Consider the following 19,011-nt stretch of genomic DNA (forward strand, 5'->3'; position numbering starts at 1 on the left):
TGAGTTCAGTGCGACTCCTCATGCAAATAAAGTTGTTCATGTGTATAAAGGTTTGCAGGATTAGGTGCTATGGCCTGGATCCTGCAAAGATTTGCAGTCATGCTTAACTTTATGCATTGTGCATGATTCAATGGGACTGCTCCTAGTGTGTGTACAGTTAAGCATGCACATAAGTCTTTGCAGGATCAGGGCCTATGTCTCCAAACCCCAAACTGTAACATATTAATAAACTTTAAAAATATACAAGTCAGACATCTTGATGTTTCCAAAAGCACCTTAAATATTCATTTACTCATATATTGTGTAACACAAGGTAAAAATATTTCTAAAAATCTTTATCTTCTTTATTATCATTGCCTTGTGTAAGCCACACCAACAATATACTATAAGATGAAGCTCCAATACAAGCAGTAATTTTTGCTACTCACCTGTCTGTTACGTTCATCCATAATCCTTGTGATCTGAATCTTTTTTCTCCCCATAGTCCCCGTTTTTCTTCTCTCTCTCGTCCCTGGAATTATGTATTTTTTCCTTCTCTTTTCTTCCTCTTTCCCGTTTCCTCAAAACAAATCTCCCTCTTCAGCACTTGCACTACTCAGTTCACAGACCCCTGCATCCGTTCCTGCTAAGCACACAAAAGACATAAACTCTTACTATAAAACTGATAAAAACTGCCAGCTAGATAGATAAAAGTTACCACAGGGAGTTTACCAAGTGCCTTAATTATAATCTAGTGCACAAGCAAATTATTTTGCAGTTATAAAGTAAATAAGACAATATTAATAGTAGTAACCTGAAAGTTTATTTTCATAGTTATACATGATCCCACAAATCTTTCAAGAAATGATTAAGATGACTGAAATGCATGTCTCCATAATTTTCATGGATTTAGGTATCTCTATTTTAAAAATATCATTCATTGTGCTAATATGAAAAATTACCTAAATAAGATAGTTAACGAACCTTTCTGTACCTGTGTATGCTAAGTAGGCCAGCTAATTCATTCCTGAAGGGAAAACAATCTTGTGTTTTGACAGCAGAGGTGATAATGCCCCTCATTATGCAAATAGGATGGACCATTATTAAAGTGCTATTCGATATATGAGAAATGTCAGCTAGTTTAAATCTAAATCCTTTAATCTCATTCTTTAAAAAAACATACAGTTAATTCAAGTACTACTTAAAATACTTTAAAAGAAAAGTAGTACTTCTTTATCCCACTACATTTCAAAGTATGTTCTAAACTATCTATACCACAGGTACATAACTAGCTAACGTGAATTTTTCCATTCAAGAATATTTGCATAAGGTATTTAATCTATGCAGAACAGAATAATAGGAAGAGTTGCTCAGTAAAGAATGTTTTGAATTAGTATTTTCACATTTCTGACAACAAGCCCACATATTAGTCCTCTGCACTTTACAAAAACTAGTTGCATTATACAATTAAATACTGTTAGAGTAAATAGATAAATACATGACAAAATAACAGAAAATATTCCATAAAATGCCATAAACTTCAGGAGTAATTCTAAAGTCTTGCAAAACATTATTTAACCAAACAAAACAAAAGACAAGAAAAACTTTTGGAAAAGTTCATACACAAATTATGTTAAATCTGGCAATAAAATTCATATAATATAAATATTCCTTTTGTCTCTTATCACCCCTAAGATTTACCATAATTATTAGCTGAGTGTGACAGCACAGAGTATTTGTAAACACTTCCAAAAAAAAAATCCCGCAATCTAAAAAGGATTCAATAAAAAATGATCAGTGCATCACCACTTTTACCTCAGTTCCGTTATACTAAAAGTATTTCTTCATTCGTCCAATTTACCAATTTTACAACAAATTGGAGTTTTCTTGTTTATTTTAAGCTGGTGCTCTCACAGCCAACTTGATAAATTCCCCCAATATGTTATGTAACACTAAGCCGATGTCCTAGCCATTAAATCCATTATTTGGCTCTGATTCAAAGAAAAGGTAGAAAAGCTGGACATCACTCTGTCTGATCTTCAATTCTCTCTTGATTTTCTTTGTATTTATTTAATTTGAAGCTGTCCAGTATTTTATCACCTTAAGAAGAGTTGAGATCATAGGTAAAAGATAATCAGCTGATTATAATTTTTAACTAGCTATTATGATATAATCAATTCTGCTGGATTAAACAAGGTTTAGATCCTAATATTGTCTATACCTGAATGCCTTTGTATATCGCTAATCAATATTATTTTACAGTATATGGCATGCAAGATGGAGTAATTTGTGATGCCATCAAAATAAAGTGCACAAGTATTTCTGCAGCTTTTTTGCCCATTGGAAACAGTTCAGCAATCTTTTTACTACTTAAAATGACAGTCACCAGACCATATTAACCATAAAAAACTAGATGTGCCAAACAGTGAATTAAAACAAATTATTTAAAATGTATTTATACAAACTTTTTTCTAAACAAATCTAGGAGCCATAGTCCCATCTGATATTCACTGTTGACAAACAAACCCAGGCTATTTTTAGAAACGGTCTTAAATTTCCTTGGACTGGGTTTCTTTCCTGTTTTTCCTATAGTCTTACCTCCGATACAAAGAGCAAGTTAAAGTGGTGTTTCCCATGCACATGCAGGACCCAAAGGAGTCTAACAGGCTTTCTCTGTAACAGTAAGCCAATACACTAATCCATAGCAAATGCATATGGAACAATTTCCTTTCCTTTCATTCAACTGAAGCTGGTGGCACTATCGGCTTACAGCACTACGCCTGCCTAAGCTCTTAGTCACTTCAAGGTGGAAGGTCAGGGTGGACAGATTAGAAAAGTGGTGACAGGGTTAGCAAGGATGAGAGCTGCTTTACAGATCAAGATTCTGAAGCTGAATGAGTGCAGAAAAAAGAGTGAATGTTGAAAATCTACTCAGAAGAGCACAGCCAGCTCCTGGTGAAATAACAATATGGTGAGCCCCTCTCCCAAACAGTTATCAGTTCCACATTTCACACCAATCTTTCAAATAACAAAAACTTTTATAGATAGCTCAGAGTACGGAACTCTTAATACTCAATGGCACAACTAACTATTCTTAAAATAGTCACACAATGCTTTTGGGGCCAAATTCTGCCCTCAGTTACATGGATGTCAAATTCACTGACTACACCAAATTTATATTAGTGTAACTCAGAGCAAAATTTGTCCCATAGTTTGAAGAAACAATCTATTAGGAAGAAAAAACAAATGCGGAAGGTAGCGCATTATTTACAGGATGTCGGAGGGAGAAGAAATTAATGGGATCCCATACATAGATATCTATCTCAAAATTACACAGAAATGCAAGAAGTGTTACCTAAAGGCAACAGGTTACCTTTTACTGAATTCACCTGAAGGTGCTTTTTGTTTACTCTCCTGATTGCTTTTTGTTTACTCACCTAATGACAAATAAAAATGATTGATCTTGTTTAGTGAATTTCTTGCCTTTCTATAATTTGTTATTTTTATTGCAAATACAAATAAATTGTGATATCTGGTATTTTGTGCATCTGTCTCTATATTTATATACATACATATAAATATATAGCAACATACACATATATAGTTCTAAACTGTATATTTCACATATGAGTGTCTGTACACCCCCCTCCCCCCCACACCAAACATATAAAAGCAACTATTTGGATGAAATATAATGTATCTTGAGATGAGTAAATCAGTATATCTGATTCATGGGTCATAACTTTCAAAGGACTGACAACTTTTGTGTCAACCAGAATGCAAAGAATTATGGATATTATCAATTGCCCTTCACCTGCTCTAGGAATTTCAGTAATGCTCATGATACTTTTTGGATATTCCTGCAGGAATACAGTTTATGGTATTAAATTTTTGAAGTTCCTGTTCACTGATCAAATTACATTTTCCAAATGCAAATAAAGCACACTAAGTAGAAAACTTGCAAGTAGTACAAAACTCAAGCTAGTCCTGCAGGCTTTCATTACCCAAAGGGACTTAAAATAATTCCAGAAGCCTCGCTGAAATAACTTTCCACATAAAAGAAAACTTCCAACGTAGTGACATAGTTACATGTAAACAATCTGCATTTAAAAAAAAATGTCATAGTTAAATCCTGTGGAGTTACAGTCTTCAGCATTTTTTCTCTCTTTTTTGCAAACCCAAACATAAAAAAATCAGACTGCTTACTAAAAAGAGGAACTTCATTTTGGCGGGCTTCTGTTCACTTTATGATTTAGCACAGGCAGAGATAGCTGATGGAAGAGTGATCTGAGCCTCAAAAAAAGGAATAAGTTGTAAAGGACAAATGCTGCAGATCAGCAACCACTCCCCCCTCTCATTCTCTCTCTCTCTCTCTCTCTCTCTCTCTCTCACACACACACACAAACTCTCCCCTTCTCTCCCTGCAACACAGAAGAATCTTGATAGAATGGCAGGAAACACGCACAGAGTGGTCAGGGAAGGATATGATGTCAGCAACCACGAACAATAAAAGGTGTAAAGGTGCTTCCTTCCCTAAACTGTTCCAGAAGTGCAAAATGGGAACCAAAACTCTCCACTTCCTTCTCCGAACAGTACTGTCTGAATCTGTACTGCTGCAACACCCCAGACAGAGTTCTTTGAACAACTCACAGAAAGGATAGTAAGGAGTATCTAAATAAGAGAATCAAAATAGTTAATTTATAAACAAGGTGACCCCTGAAAAACTTAGCTAAAATGTGTCACTGATTAAAGTTTTCATGATTTCATTACAAAAGAAACAAACCTGCCATAAAGATTTTTCTCTTTTGCTAGGCAGCAGGCTTCTTTAGTAGGCTTATTAGATTTAAAATAAAAAAAAATTCCAGAATAGCCTGTATATTATCAAAAAATGTAAAGAAATGAGAAATGCTGTAAAAAAAAAATCCTTTACCTTGACAGATAAAGGCCTGATCCAAAAGTCCACTGCAATCAATTGGAGTCTTTACATTGACATAATTTATAAGCTTTCCATCAGGCCCTAAAGAAAGAGCTAAATATACCGATAATGCTGAAAATGATGTGTCAGAGAAAATTTTGTTTTCTTTAATTAAAATAATGAGCCCCCCCCAAAACAACAACAACAAAAAAAACACCCAACAGTTAATCCCCAGTCCTTACTCAAACAAAACTCCCACTGAAATTTTACCTGAACAAGGATTGGATGATCAGGCACAATGTACAGATAAAAAGAGCTATCCTATTTTAAAAAGAGATTCATGGGACCAAATAAAGATGGTTTTGAATCCCCCACCCTGTACTGTTTAGTATTGCGATAAATATAGAACAAGGGCAAAAGTCACTGGGCCAAATTCTTCACTGAGCAATCTCATTCGGTCAAATTTGTCTCTGATATAATTCTACCGAGGTCAACAGAGATATCACCAGTGGTAAATTTGGCCCTTAAGATTATATGTGATTGTAGCGTGAGTGAGCGTAACTGAGGGCAGAATCTGGCTGATTAACAGCAACTTTTTATAACAGATTTACATATTTCATGTCATCATTGTTGCAATATAACTGTGATACAGAAATAGTGCACTCTACTGTATGGTTCATTTGGGCAAGAAGCCACGCAACAAATGAATGAGTCATTTTAAGATTTCAAACAGCTGTCCACAACACTCTGATTTTGAAATTGAACATAACCTACATTTATGTGTTTTGATCTTATGGTCAGAATACCACATTAAAAGTTGTGGGAGGGAATTCATTCTAATCTGCTAAATTTATCTCAGGAGAGAGTAAATTTTTCTACAGAAAGTATAAGACAAACTTTAAATCATAGCAGAGTCATAACATACAAATATAGACTACTGAAGCTAGCACATGTAATACTGAAAAAACATTAAACATGATGCATGGACTAGTGAGTGCAAGAATTCTATTGATCCTTTCATTTGTTTATCTTATCTGAGGTAAAATGTCTTTTGTAAAGTAAAACTTAACCAGTTTTAACATATCCTTTACACATTGTTTTTCTAAAAGCTGGCATAATTTTTAACAAAAAGTAAACTACAGAATGCTGGCTGTGCATTCAGTAAATGGCAAAATAGCCACAGGGTCACCAGCTGCAAAATCAATTCTCTCTCATATTTAGATGATTCATTATCATTTTAAGAGAAAACTTTAATCATTTATCTAGATATGCTGATTTTACTAATTTTACTACTGACTTTGAAGGTACCTGCTGAATTTATAATATTTCTTACCTAATTAATATTTTCTCTATTTATTTATTTATTTTAAGGGGGAGCAGAACCTGTCTACTTTATTTTCAACAGTCTCCACTTCAAAAGAAACAGCCTAGTTATTATTCTTATTGATGTCTGACTGCATGTCTGATGTGTTCCTGAATATAGCCATGTTGCCTGGAAAATCCCTCCATTTCACTTTGGACTCCTTATCCCTTATATTTTTGTTGCATTATTCCTCTAGCTGAGAGGGAAGCTGAGCTGCTTTCTTCCTGATCAATACTGTTTTAGAGCTTGTCTAGTCAAGAGTTCATAATACAGTCTCACTTCCCAAGTTCTAAAAATGATGGAACACATCATCACCAAGCTACCTGGGAACTAGAGAAGGGCAAAGCCAAAACTTTGACTCTGACCCTTTCAAATGTTTGAGGTGATTTTTGATCCCTGGATCTAAACTGCTCCCCATGATTTTGTTCCAAGTCAGATGCCAAACTGGAAGGGGTCTATTTTCACGTTCCAGTGTGGGTGTTGCTGAAATCATATGAGATTAGATGTTCATTTTCATCCCACTCTGATAGGATTTGAGCCCAAAATGGTGAAAACAGCATGAGAGGAACTAGTACAGGTACTGTGAAACTGCTGCCATTTGGGGCTGAAAACATTTGAAAACAGGTTGCAGGTAATATTAAATCTGGAGTCTGGCCTAAACTAATCTATGTCGATACACCGCCTAATGAGCCCAGCCTACAAGTAGCGCAGCAAGTTTCTAAATTTAGGGACAGATTGTGTTATAAGGATTGGCATGAGAATGGGACTCTCAAATTGTGGATCTCTCTTCTCCGTGCAGAAAGAGATCGGGGGTTCAGCGGTAGCAATCTCTGTAGCAATTATGTTCCTTTCCCCTAGATCCTGTGCAGGGGCTCTGTGTGAATCCAATAATCTGCAACTGGAGGGAGATGGGATGAACAGGACATTTGTTGGAATGGTAGGGTAGAGGTGAGACAGTCTAGGACTGTATTAAAATTACTGATGCACATGCACTGTACTGATGAACCCCCTAAAGAGGTGTCTCACGGTTGGCACTGTCTGGGGAGTTTCTATCACAGAGGCTGCACTGAAACTGTGCTGCTAGGGAAACGGGGAGATGGCAGAGACCTGGTACCTGAGAGGATCCTCAAAATCTGAGCAAACCTTGGGAGATCCAGGGGGTTCATAAGCAAGAACCCCTGCTTTCTTCCATGGAAGGGCAAATCCTGCACCCACAATGGGGTCCTCAAGGGTCAATGCACAGTTTCCTTGCCCCTCCATTGGTATTTCTCCAGAGGCACAATATGGTTCCTGTATAGTATATATATATTGTATAATAACTTGCAGTTATCTCATTCCACTTGAGAAGCCTGACTCTTAATGAACATATTTTGGTGCTATATTAGATCATTTTTTGCACCAAATACAAATCTTTTTTAGATGGCTCCTCCACCCCCCAACCCCACACAGAGACACAGAATCTTCTATATCTCTGAGTCATCTCCCAGGGCCTGATTCTTCCCTAACTTTTGTTTTACACAACATAACTCCACTAATTTCTGTGGAGTTACTTCTCATTTATACTAGTGTAAGTGAGAGAAGAATCAGACCCAGAACTACGATTGTTCATAGAAAAAGGAATGTTTTCCTACAGCACAGACCTAAAAGACATAACTTTCATCCAGATATTTTTGTTATTTTGTTCCTACAACCTAACATTGCTGGCATATCTTATATGTGGCACTTCCTTTCTTAGCAGAGAACAATCAAACAGAAGACTGTCCCTTTTCTTTTTTGTATTCAACTCCAGAAACTTGTCTTTTACCATAATACCTTGGGGTGCCGTTGACTTGTGTTTGTGGAGAAATGGACGAGGACAAGACAGACAAAGGAGACAAAGGTGAGGTGACCATAGTACCTGATCCCACTATTAATGTCAGGTATTAAACTGTGGTCTTCCTAAAATATAAAGTAGTCTGCATAATACGGTGGATAGTGTGCTGAGATGCTAACTGTTCATTTATTCTATCATCGTCATTAACAAGGCAAATCACAAATTGCAGATGGTGCGCAGCCCTGATAGTTTATTCTACAGAAGTGTTAATTTGACAAACGTAGCAGGGGTATAAAAACTATGAAGCTTTCCAAACTCAACTATCTGCCTGGAGACAGCTGAGGATTAAAATGCAGAAATGACAGGGCAACTATCTCCTTCTTCCCAATAACCACAACAGCTGAAAATTTTACATTAAGACTTCCATTCCCATTTTAACATATTTTTTCCAAGGACAAAAGGAGATGAAAGGTATGTCAGGTATTTAATAAAGCTAATACAAAATACTGCTCTGAAAACACCAGCTCTTAGTTAAATAGGGGTGAGAAATCTGCTTTTGTCTGTGAAACAGGTTCTTTGTACTATGCAGCTCAGAAATTAGGATAGAACACCTCTTTTAAACAGGTGAAATGTACACAATTTTAATAACATCTGAAGTCACAATGTGTCTGTTCCTTTAAAAAACAAAAAGCCAAATTCATGCAGTCATGCCAATATAACCATGTGATAATTTTGATATCCCATTTAAGCCTTAGGACATGAGCTATTCTCCGTGTGTCTGTTATTCAGGATCTTCCTCTTCTCCTGGGTTTTTAGGTTCCAGCAGGGTACTGTTCCAGAAGGAGGAAGGATTTTGGCTACTGAGAGGCAGGATAAATAGGTATATTTAGTGGAGTGAGTCCTGCACCATCCCTTACCTTCCAAAGCTACCTAGCTCCTCCGTATGACTGGCCTCCTGACATGACTCACTTCCCCCTTCAGCAGCTCCTGATATCTCCCTCTGTGTGGGTACCAGCAAAGAAGAGATGCATCAAAAGATCATGCCAGAAGAGGGGGAAAAACAGTGTGGCGTTGGCAGTGGGGGAAAGCAGAGACATGGATCTAAGAAACTAAGAAGCAGTCGGCAAGCAGCCTGAAAATGTTGGCCTGCTTTGGGGTGGGGACATCTTCTGGTGCTTTGCATTGGAAGTGTGGGCTATGGGTATTTTGGAGGGGAGGAAGGGAGCAAGCAGCAGCTGTGTGTGGGTGAGAGGCAGAGGTGGAGAAGCTTAAGACATATGTATTTGTCTTCAGTAACTCAATCCAGAACATTGATTATTACACTTCAGTATTCTAAAGGGTTAAAAGAAAGACACTCTAGATACCTAAGATCCATCCTGAATCAGTTAAAAAGGCATCAAACAAACACTTAATTTAGCATGCTGCTCAAGCACATCATAGTTCTTATTTAGTCTTTGAGAATTACATTAGGTAACTAATTTATACTTTCCATATGATGATTTGTTCTTCTAATTCTTCACAGAACTGATGTCTAGCAGTTTTCACCTCAAGGGTTGAAGAAGCTACTACTGGTTCAGAAGGTGTTTACCACACAGGTAAACCCAACATTGTCTGCAAGTATAAAAGCCACTATCTAGCATCACAGCCTGTCTGTGTCTGTGCTAGACAGAACTGATGTCTAGCAGTTTTCACCTCAAGGGTTGAAGAAGCTACTACTGGTTCAGAAGGTGTTTACCACAAAGGTAAACCCAACATTGTCTGCAAGTATAAAAGCCACTATCTAGCATCACAGCCTGTCTACAGATCCCGAGCTGTAACCACTCCATTGCACATGCATCTGGTTACTTTTTTTAACCTCCACCCCCTCATCCCACCCCTCCACCCCCAAAGCATGTTTGGCAACATCTAATGCAAAAAGTCAACATCCCTGACAAATATCACCTGAAGATTGATATACAAAATACACTTCATTTGTACAAGGAAATCTTGCTGCTTTGTTGTTACTGCTTTTAGGCCCAGACTTACAAAGGGACTTAGGCATTGCAACACCTAGAAAATCACAGGAACAACACTGTGATCCACAAAGCCTGAGCTAGGCACCTAGGCATATATACAACAAAAGGGGAGAGAGAGGCACTTTAGACTGCAATCCACAAAGCCAGCCCACTAGAGAGGGAGACACCTAAACTAGCCAATGGGACACACCAATGAAGGATGTCTGTGCTAAGCCCTATCCCTCTCTCGGAGATAGGTGCCTCCCTGTACCCTGAATTTAAGCACCTATCTCTGCTTATGATCCATGAATTGGGGGAAGATAGGTGTTCAGATACCTAAGTCATGTTTTGGACCCTCCCACCCAAAAAGGCGTGAGAGGGAGGGAGAACCTCCCTTATAACCTGTAGCTTAGTACTCACCTAGGATGTGGGAGAAATTCAGTTCAAGTCCCCCTTCCTTCCAAGGGGAAAAATGGATTTGAAGAGAGGTCCGTTGCCTCTCAGAGCCATTCTAATTCCTTCACTTGCCCAATTAATATTTATTTATTTAATTATAGTGGAAAGACTGAGGGAAACCTGACATGAGAATAGCCCATAGCCCAGTGTGTAAAGCACACACCTGAGAACCACCTAATCCCTAAATTCATTCTACCCCTCCAGCAGGGAGGGAGAGGGGCCGGGGACTTGAACCAGATCCTAGGTGAGTACAGTAACCACTGTGCTAAAGATTATATGGGAAATCATCACCCCCCACCACCACTTTGTGTAAACTCGCCGGAGGGACCTGACCCAATAGGCAGCCTTTGAGCTCACCTAATGAATCAGATCCCCATATGAAATTAAGGCAGCTGTACGCCTATTCCCGGTTTGAGAATTGCTCTGGGGCTTAGGTGGACGCCTAGCGCGAGGCAGCAGTGCACAGGTTCAGGAGGGAAATAGGTACCCAGGAGCCTAGAATGAAGCTGCAGCATGCATGCTGAGAGGCAAAAACTTGGGTGCTGAGCAAGGTTAGGGGCCTATGAGGTTAGGCTGCATCCAAGCAGGAGTTTTGTGGATCACAGAGGTGCCTAAAAATGGGATATAGGCACCTAAGTACCTTTGTGGATTTCATCCTTGGCAAACAAACTGCACTTGGTTACTAATCTCCATTCCATCTGGAAAGAGTATTTTTTTCTTAATGGATCATCGTTAACATAGCATTATTATCATCATAGGAGTAAGCTGAACAAAAACAAAACAAAATCAATAAAAAGATACATTAGCTAATCTTTTTTGTGGCCTTGAATGTACATTATGTTTAATCAGAAAAAGCACTTTTATAAATGTATTGATATACAAAGTAATTTTTGATAAGATAGTCTTAGAAACAGAAAACTGCAGTAAAGCTGAAAGGCAGCACAGTATAGAAGAGCATTGCCAATGCTGAAAGGCAGCCACCCCTGACTGCTAATCTTGCATCTGCCACTAATAAATTAAGTCATCTGGGAATTTGCTTTCATTTTCCCCATCCATAAAATGGGGTTAATACCTACCTATCTTATACAAGTGTTCTGAGGACTAATTAGCTAATTTGAATATTTGTCATAAGCTACAGATATGCTGAATATAATTAATAAATAGGTTCTGCAATTTTCATCTGGCACAGATAATGAGAAAGTACACAAATATATGAAGCTGGTCCCTAAGCTAAAGCAGATAGCAAAAGTTTAATAGTCACAATCTCGAGTCCCAATTGTTTAAGATCAAAAAGTTTTGAATTATATTATTTGTCAAAAGCATTTAGATACATATACTAGCAAAATAATCCTATATGTTAATATGTATCCTCTCAAAATAAAGATATTTGACAGTACTGTCATACATGGCCCAATATGGTACATAGCACATTCATCAATTTCCTGTTTCTCTCTCTCTCTCTCTCTCTTACAGCATCCTTATCAACCTAATTAAAGCTTTGTTCATTTGAAACCTCAGATGACAATTTGTTTAACTCTGTCCCACTGTGGTCTTTTTATAAAGAGAATTAAATTTGATCTTCTGACAGCAATTATTAACTGATCCCAACTGGCCCCAATTAAGACACATGGCTCACAGGCCTCAAAATCCAATAAAATGCCAAGTCCTCTCTTTCACGTGTACATCTTTCTTTACCTTGCTTTATTTTCTTAAAGCCAATTAAGCTAGTCCTATCAAGTGGAACTGAATGCTATTGTGTAGACTAACTCAAGATACAATGTATCAATTTACAGTGCAGACACACTAAAGTATTGACAACAATTCTGAAGTCATCCCCTTCTAAGTCTTCCCTGTTTCAATTCACTTAGATTCTAGCAAAGAGAAATCCATAAATGTAGTCACTTGTGCTGCATATGACCTACATACCGCTTCCTTTAAAACACAGGATATGTTTAAAGAACAGTGATTAGAGGAAGCTATTTAATAGCCATAGCATAATTTTTAGATTGTTTACAATGCTCTTACAAAAACACTTTCCTCATTTCAATATTTTCCTCTCAGAAATCATCTTAATTCCAACAGCTTCAAAGGAACATGGTGCTCATGAGTAACTTCTGAAATTAACCTTTTTTACCCTTAATTTCTGCTCTAATTTTTTCACATATGTTCAGTAGTCAGTTGTAAAGCAATGTTCCCATGCCTTCACATAAATGCAGGTAGCCCCAGGATTTGGAACTCATTGATTGTGTGCTACCCCAGGGAAAGGTCTGAATTATAACCAGCCTCATGAGACTGAAGTAGCTTCTATTCACATCTGGCTCTCCTTATTCTAAACTCTAACACTTGCCTCGAAATTTAACCCCCATCTTTTGCTTTGAAGAAGAAATAGGACAGATTTATCTATAGCCATTTGCTTTAGGTCAAGGCTGAACCATGTGATGTTCTGCTAAATTAATTGCAATGCAATTGACATTGTTTGACACAGTTTTTAAAAGGATGATGTTCAAATCACTTAATGACTACATTTCTTTCCCTCTATTTAAATACATGTATTCTTGTATTTCTCTACATACTGTGGATGATAACTTATCGTCATGCAACAAATGCTGTATGTTGCAATGCTTGTAATGAATGAGTTATAAAAAACTAATAGTATTGTCAGATTGTGCCATCACAGTAGTATGTAAAAACTAAAAAATGCTCAGAGAAAGACTGGTTCCATATCTTTTAACTCATTAACCATGCTGGAAAATGTGTTTTCTATTTGTTATTCTTTTCATTACATGCTTAACAAATGTAATCATAATAGCACTTAGACATGAAGGAGATACAAAGACACTGAAATTGCAATACAATCTTTCGTTTACTGGTAGGAAGATGTGCAAAGGTTATGCAAAACATAATCAGACATATGTTTCCTCTCCAGAAGGGAAACACCATTTTCTTAGTGAAAAAAATCACAAAATAGATACAGTACTTCCCAGTTTTCTAAAAATAAAACTAATCTCAAACACTTGATCTACTAACGCAATTGATCAGAAAATAAAACATACTGACTTTTAAACACAGTTATCACTTATGCTCTCACAAATTCTACATGACCCCAACAAACGTTAACTGTAACATGGAGCATGAATAATGACTGATCATTTCAACCAACTGCACTCAAGTTTCAGTACAATCAAAACAGATTCTGAATGTATTGTGCTGTAAATTATTTCTCATTGTATTCTGATGATCTTATATAAGACGTGATGTTAATTTTAGAACATACTTCTGCTAAAAAGGGCAAACCCAGAAACAGATTTAGTGCAAAGAGCTGAAAATATCCTGTGGAAAAAAATCTGTAGAAAAATCAGACCAACCCAAATCCTGCCATTACTCAGCACTGCAGTGACGTGCAGATGTTTGTAGTGGTTTGAGGAGCCAGTGGGGGCTGGAAACTCTACGTATTCGACTTCAACATGATTGCAATTGAACCTCATCAAAGTAAGAGTTCATAATTTGTCATAGAAAACAGCCAATTAACATATGTTAGCAAAAAGCTCCATAAAGATAATATATGATTTAAGACCCAATGCAGCTGTTGGAAATCAAAATTCTGCATTTTTAAAAGGCAGTATCAGGCTGGGCTTCAGAATATTTAAACTGACAATGGCTACTATGTTTTAAAAACATGTAAAAACGTAATTATAGTATTTCTTGAGGTTTGGGGTTACAGCTAGGGCAATCTGGGTACTGATGCACTATTTACTATTCTTACGTAGTGCTGTAAATAGTTAAGACCCTTTGCCAAAACACAGCAGTTATTTTGTTTTAGTGCTATTTTAAAATACAGACCTTCATTGTGAGTGAGGTGGCCTTCAGTGATGCACTTTGTTGTCAAGACATTCCTCTGAAAACACAGCCTGTCCTTTATCTTTACAAAAATACAGTTCTGTGAAACTGCACTGCTGCCTCAGGGCCAGGGGGGTGATCTCAATTACACTGCAGCAACTCCAGAGTAACTCTACTCAACAGATTAAGTTATTCTGTAGTTATGCTGAGGAAAATGAGATAAGAATCTGGTCCTCAGCTATCGTTAAAATAAAGATATGCACAACATAAAACAAAATGTGTGTTTTGAATGTGTGTATACGTGTGGGAAGTGGAGCTTAGTGCTTTGCTAACACTTTTTACGCTGACTGTGATATAACTGACCCCTATGTTTTCTAAACCGCTTCTTCATAAATCTCCATTCTAGGTCCTTTGCATGGATAAACCTTTAGAGTCACAGACCTTATGGACAGAAGGGACCACCAGATCATCCAGTCTGACCTCTTGCATATCGCAGGCACCAACAGCACCGAACACCCACACACTAAACCCAACAACCCAAATTAGGCCAAAATATTACAGCTCACTGGAGATTAGACTATTATGGGCCACGGGCACAGAATAGGAGGGACTGAGGAGGACAAGGGCCTGAGGTCCCTGCAATGACAGGGATATGATTAAATGAGAGATACCCAGATAATCCTGGCAAGTGATCTACACCCAATGCTGTGGAGGAAGGCAACCCCTCCTCCCAGGTCACTGTCAATCTAATCTGGGGGAATACTCCTTCCTGACCCCATATATGGTGATCAGTCAGACCCTGAGCATGTGAAAAAGGACTAGCCAGCCAAGCACCTCAAAGTGAGAATGCTGGTGCCACCTCAAAGCCCTGGCCCTCTCTATCCAATGTCCCACCTCCAGCCATGGCCATCCCTGATGCTTCAGAGGAAGCAGATGTGAAAAAAAAAAAACACCAGAAGACACTGGGGAGATGGGGTAGGGAACCTTGCCTGACCTCTGCAGGTGTCGGGCTGAATTTTGTGGTTACACTGAGTGATTAGGATGGGTTTGTTTGTTTTTTTAAGATATTTTTTCTTTTATAACGTTTAGATCATTATGTACCAATCAGTAGCCTCAGTAATTTTAAAATAATCTATTTTACCGTGTGTGTGTGAAGACATAGTATTGTAAAAGGAAATGTTTCCTCGCTTTCTTTCTGAAAGAAACCCAGTAAAGACAAAGTTTTTAGTTAATTCATTTTAAAACATGGTTTTAATTAATATTCAGTAAAACAAACAAAAAATCTCATGTTGATTAAAACAGTAACATTGACAGCATGGAAATCCAGTGCTGTCCACAAAAATAGAATAGGCTTGAAAGTGGTCTATTTTCCCACTGAAACACTTAAGATTCATCAGTGTAGCATCCATTAATGTTAGAGCGTGTAGTGTGCGTGCATGTGTTCTTCACTCACCATGGGAAGATCAGTCTCTTAAAACATTGCTTACTGCGGTGGGGCTCAACCATCTGTTACAACTAAGCCATGGCTTCTTAGGTCCCGATTAGAGAGACTTCTGTACATGCTTAACTTTATACACTGAGAAGTCACAGAGTTTAAAGCAAAGCACGTGTGTCTGTTTTTTTGAGAGAAGGACCTAAAATTGCTCAACATTTCTGCCTTTTCTTGCACTAGCCAAGTTCTAATCCCATTTATAAGTGCAAAATTTACTAATATCCTCTACAGTGCTTTATTACATTAAACTTAGGCAGAAATGAAACATTACACATATATTTTTTATTAAAATAGCTTGAATAATCTTTGGGTTATACTGTTCCCCCCCCCCAAGGGTGTGTTCACGGACTCTCAGTAACATATTTGATTAAGATCTCAGCAATAGATGAAAATCCCAAAGCTCCTCTGCAGTTGAAACAGTCACATATCTTTGACTGTCCCCAACTAATGACAGTAAACTATGTAGCCTCTAGCTAAACAGATTAATTTTCATTCTGGAATGAATAGACAAAAAGACCGGACAGAACACGTTAATACTAACAGCATTGTTACAGCTAATAACGAAGACACAATTCTGCACCTAGAGTTTTTTTAAACAGAAATAATAAAATTCAAGGTGCAGTTCAAGTAGTACTTTATAAATGGTAAAATAAACAAAACACAGACAAATACTACGGGTTTTTTTTTTCCATTATATTTCCTCTGACAATTTCCTGTGCAACCACACTACAAGGTTTAGAGAACCCAGCTTTAAATTTGCTCTTTATTCTTGAAAATAAAATTGCTTAATAAAATTGCTGCCAACCCTAAGAACACAGTATCAAAAAGCAAGTGTTATCCATACCAAGGAAATACTGTCTCACAGAGTGATTTCCTGTTCTGTAACGTTAACTTTTCTTTCTGTGTAGCTATAGTCAGAGAAATTTACAATTAGATCAAGAAAAGGTAAAAGTAAATTTCAAAATCCAGTGCTTTTAAGGAACATGTTTTCCAAGCACACAGATAATCAGATCTTATGTGTGGTTTAGTTATTGTAATATCTCATGATCAGAAATCTACACTATGGTCTTTTTTACTTCAGATTTAACAAATTCTAAAAAAGCAAGTACTTTAAACATGTTTTAGGCCTTATCTTAGGGCCTAATTCAGATCATTCAGCGATGACCTCTGCTAATGAATGCCACTTATGGCACATTGTAACCTAATTTGGGAAGGAGTTTATAGCTCTTTTTCCAATTATTTTAATAACCAGTCCCTCAAGTTTGAAAACAGGGTCCCTAAGTTAGGGTATCCAATGCTGTGCCATTTGCCGAATGTTGTACCTCTGCAAGTCAATGACAATTTTATCAGTGACTTCAACGGGAATAGGCTCAAGGTCTGAGATTCTGAAACTAAATAGACATTTGGATGCTGAAGGGCCAATTTGAATGTCCAAAAGCACCCTTATGTAGATTCTTGTAGTTTTTCCAGAGTACTGAGGGTTTATAAGGTTGATTTTTTTTTTTAAATGGAGGAGGTGGTTTGGGAGTTTTGCAGGAGAAAAGCAGACAGGAGGGTGGATAGCTTATTATTCCCCTCTGCAGATCTTTGCAGCAGCATCCTGCTTCAGCAAAGGAAATAGCTTCTGCTGCTGGCCAGCAAAATAGGTTGGGAGGCTCTGGAGCCAGGAACCTGACTAACCATGGCGTGGAAAGCCACAGATCATCACAGCTGGATAAAGCCTGCATAGTAACAAGGGATTACAAAGATGAAAGGAGTGGTCTGCTATTGTCCTTTTATGATTCAAAAAATACTGACTCTCCAATAGCCCAACATACAAATGTTAACACCAGTAAAAACAAAATATATTGTGTCTACTCAGGATGGACAGTTAGGAATTAAGGGCTCAATTCCATAGACTTTCCATGGAACAGCTACAGAATCGGCTGCAAATGTTCTATAATAACTAACTAGAGCTACTTTGCACTTTCTCAGGTAGAAATCCCAGGCCCTTGAAAGCCTAGAAGGATACTTTTAAGTCATTTTGAATTATCCAGCATCATACTATACCAGCCCAAAGATTTACTTTTCCATACCAGCTGCTGGAGAGAAGCATAATCTGATCAAAAATGATATCACTCTCCTTTTATTAGGAGCTCACTCGTCAGTTGTTTTTTGGCTCCAGTAGATGGAAGCAATTCTCTTGCTGTTTTTTCCCGTTTAGTGTGGTTTTGGGACTGTTTATAGACCAGAAAATTTATTTTTATATTTATTGTCTGTTTTGCCTTTGATGTTAGATTCCTAAATAATTTGTTCCAGTTCATGTAGCAGCTTCTTCAGAAGAGAGACACTCACCAGTAAGTCAGTGACTCCTGCTGAAACCTCTCACATTTAGCACAAGAAGTTAAGAGGGTGGACGGCCTGGTTGCATGCCACAGTAGTTTGTCTTTGGCAGCCTCATTGCAGTCTGATCCTACAGAGATAATTCTCAATAAGAAGAAAGGGAGCTAAAGATTGGTGGTCTGGATGCAAGCCCACATAAATTGATTCTTGCAGCCTTCTGACATTCTGTTCTGCAGGTAAGAAGCATTGGGGGTAGAAGAGCAGGGACCTGTCATTTGATGGTCCTAGCCAATGTGGTATTTCAGCTGCCTGACTGAAAAAATGACGGAGAGGAAATGCAGCATCCCATCCATAGCAGACAAGTTAGAGAAGATGGAATTTCAGTTTCAATGTCATGGAATATGCAGAAATATTTCTGCAAGCTAATGTGCCAGAGGTTTCTTTGTGCTTCAGATGTGTAGAAGCTGACTGATCTCACAAAATAGAAAAAAAAGAAAAGAAAAGCAGATTCGGAGGCTATTTTAGTTTGGAAGGCACAGTCCAAACCCGGCCCCCGGCTTTGTCATTCCAGAGCAGGAGCAAAGGATCTGAATAAGGGTGTTTAGCCAATGCCCCAGGAGTTCCAATATTGTTGCTCCTACTGTGTCTGGAAAAAGCGTTGGGTTCTGTCAAAAGGAAACGAAACAGACTTTTAACCTGCCAGAAACAAATCATGCTCCATGTCAAGACAGAATTAGATATAGAAGGATAGTATATTTGCCTCCATTTCTTCAGCCCTATTTCAGTAAGGAACTCCTCTCCCAGGTAAAACCGCAAGATTAGATGCTCATCTTTTTCATG

The 19,011-nt window shown here is 37.8% G+C and overlaps 1 protein-coding gene across 9 annotated transcripts in view; it reads right to left on the minus strand.

The window, feature by feature from the left end:
- Positions 1-19,011, minus strand: part of MEF2C (myocyte enhancer factor 2C) — a 139,959-nt gene that overhangs the window by 83,628 nt on the left and 37,320 nt on the right. For 7 of the 9 annotated variants that reach the window (XM_084629675.1, XM_084629681.1, XM_084629679.1 and 4 more), the window contains exon 2: positions 429-625. In XM_084629675.1, coding sequence (XP_084485801.1) covers positions 429-482 — 54 coding nt within the window. In that variant the 5' untranslated portion in view covers positions 483-625. The remainder of the gene's footprint in view (positions 1-428; positions 626-19,011) is intronic. The other 2 variants (XM_084629676.1, XM_084629674.1) reach the window with 1 other exon arrangement.

Source organism: Lepidochelys olivacea, assembly GCF_965140295.1.
Source record: "Lepidochelys olivacea isolate rLepOli2 genome assembly, chromosome: 5".
Taxonomy (NCBI): Eukaryota; Metazoa; Chordata; order Testudines; family Cheloniidae; genus Lepidochelys; species Lepidochelys olivacea.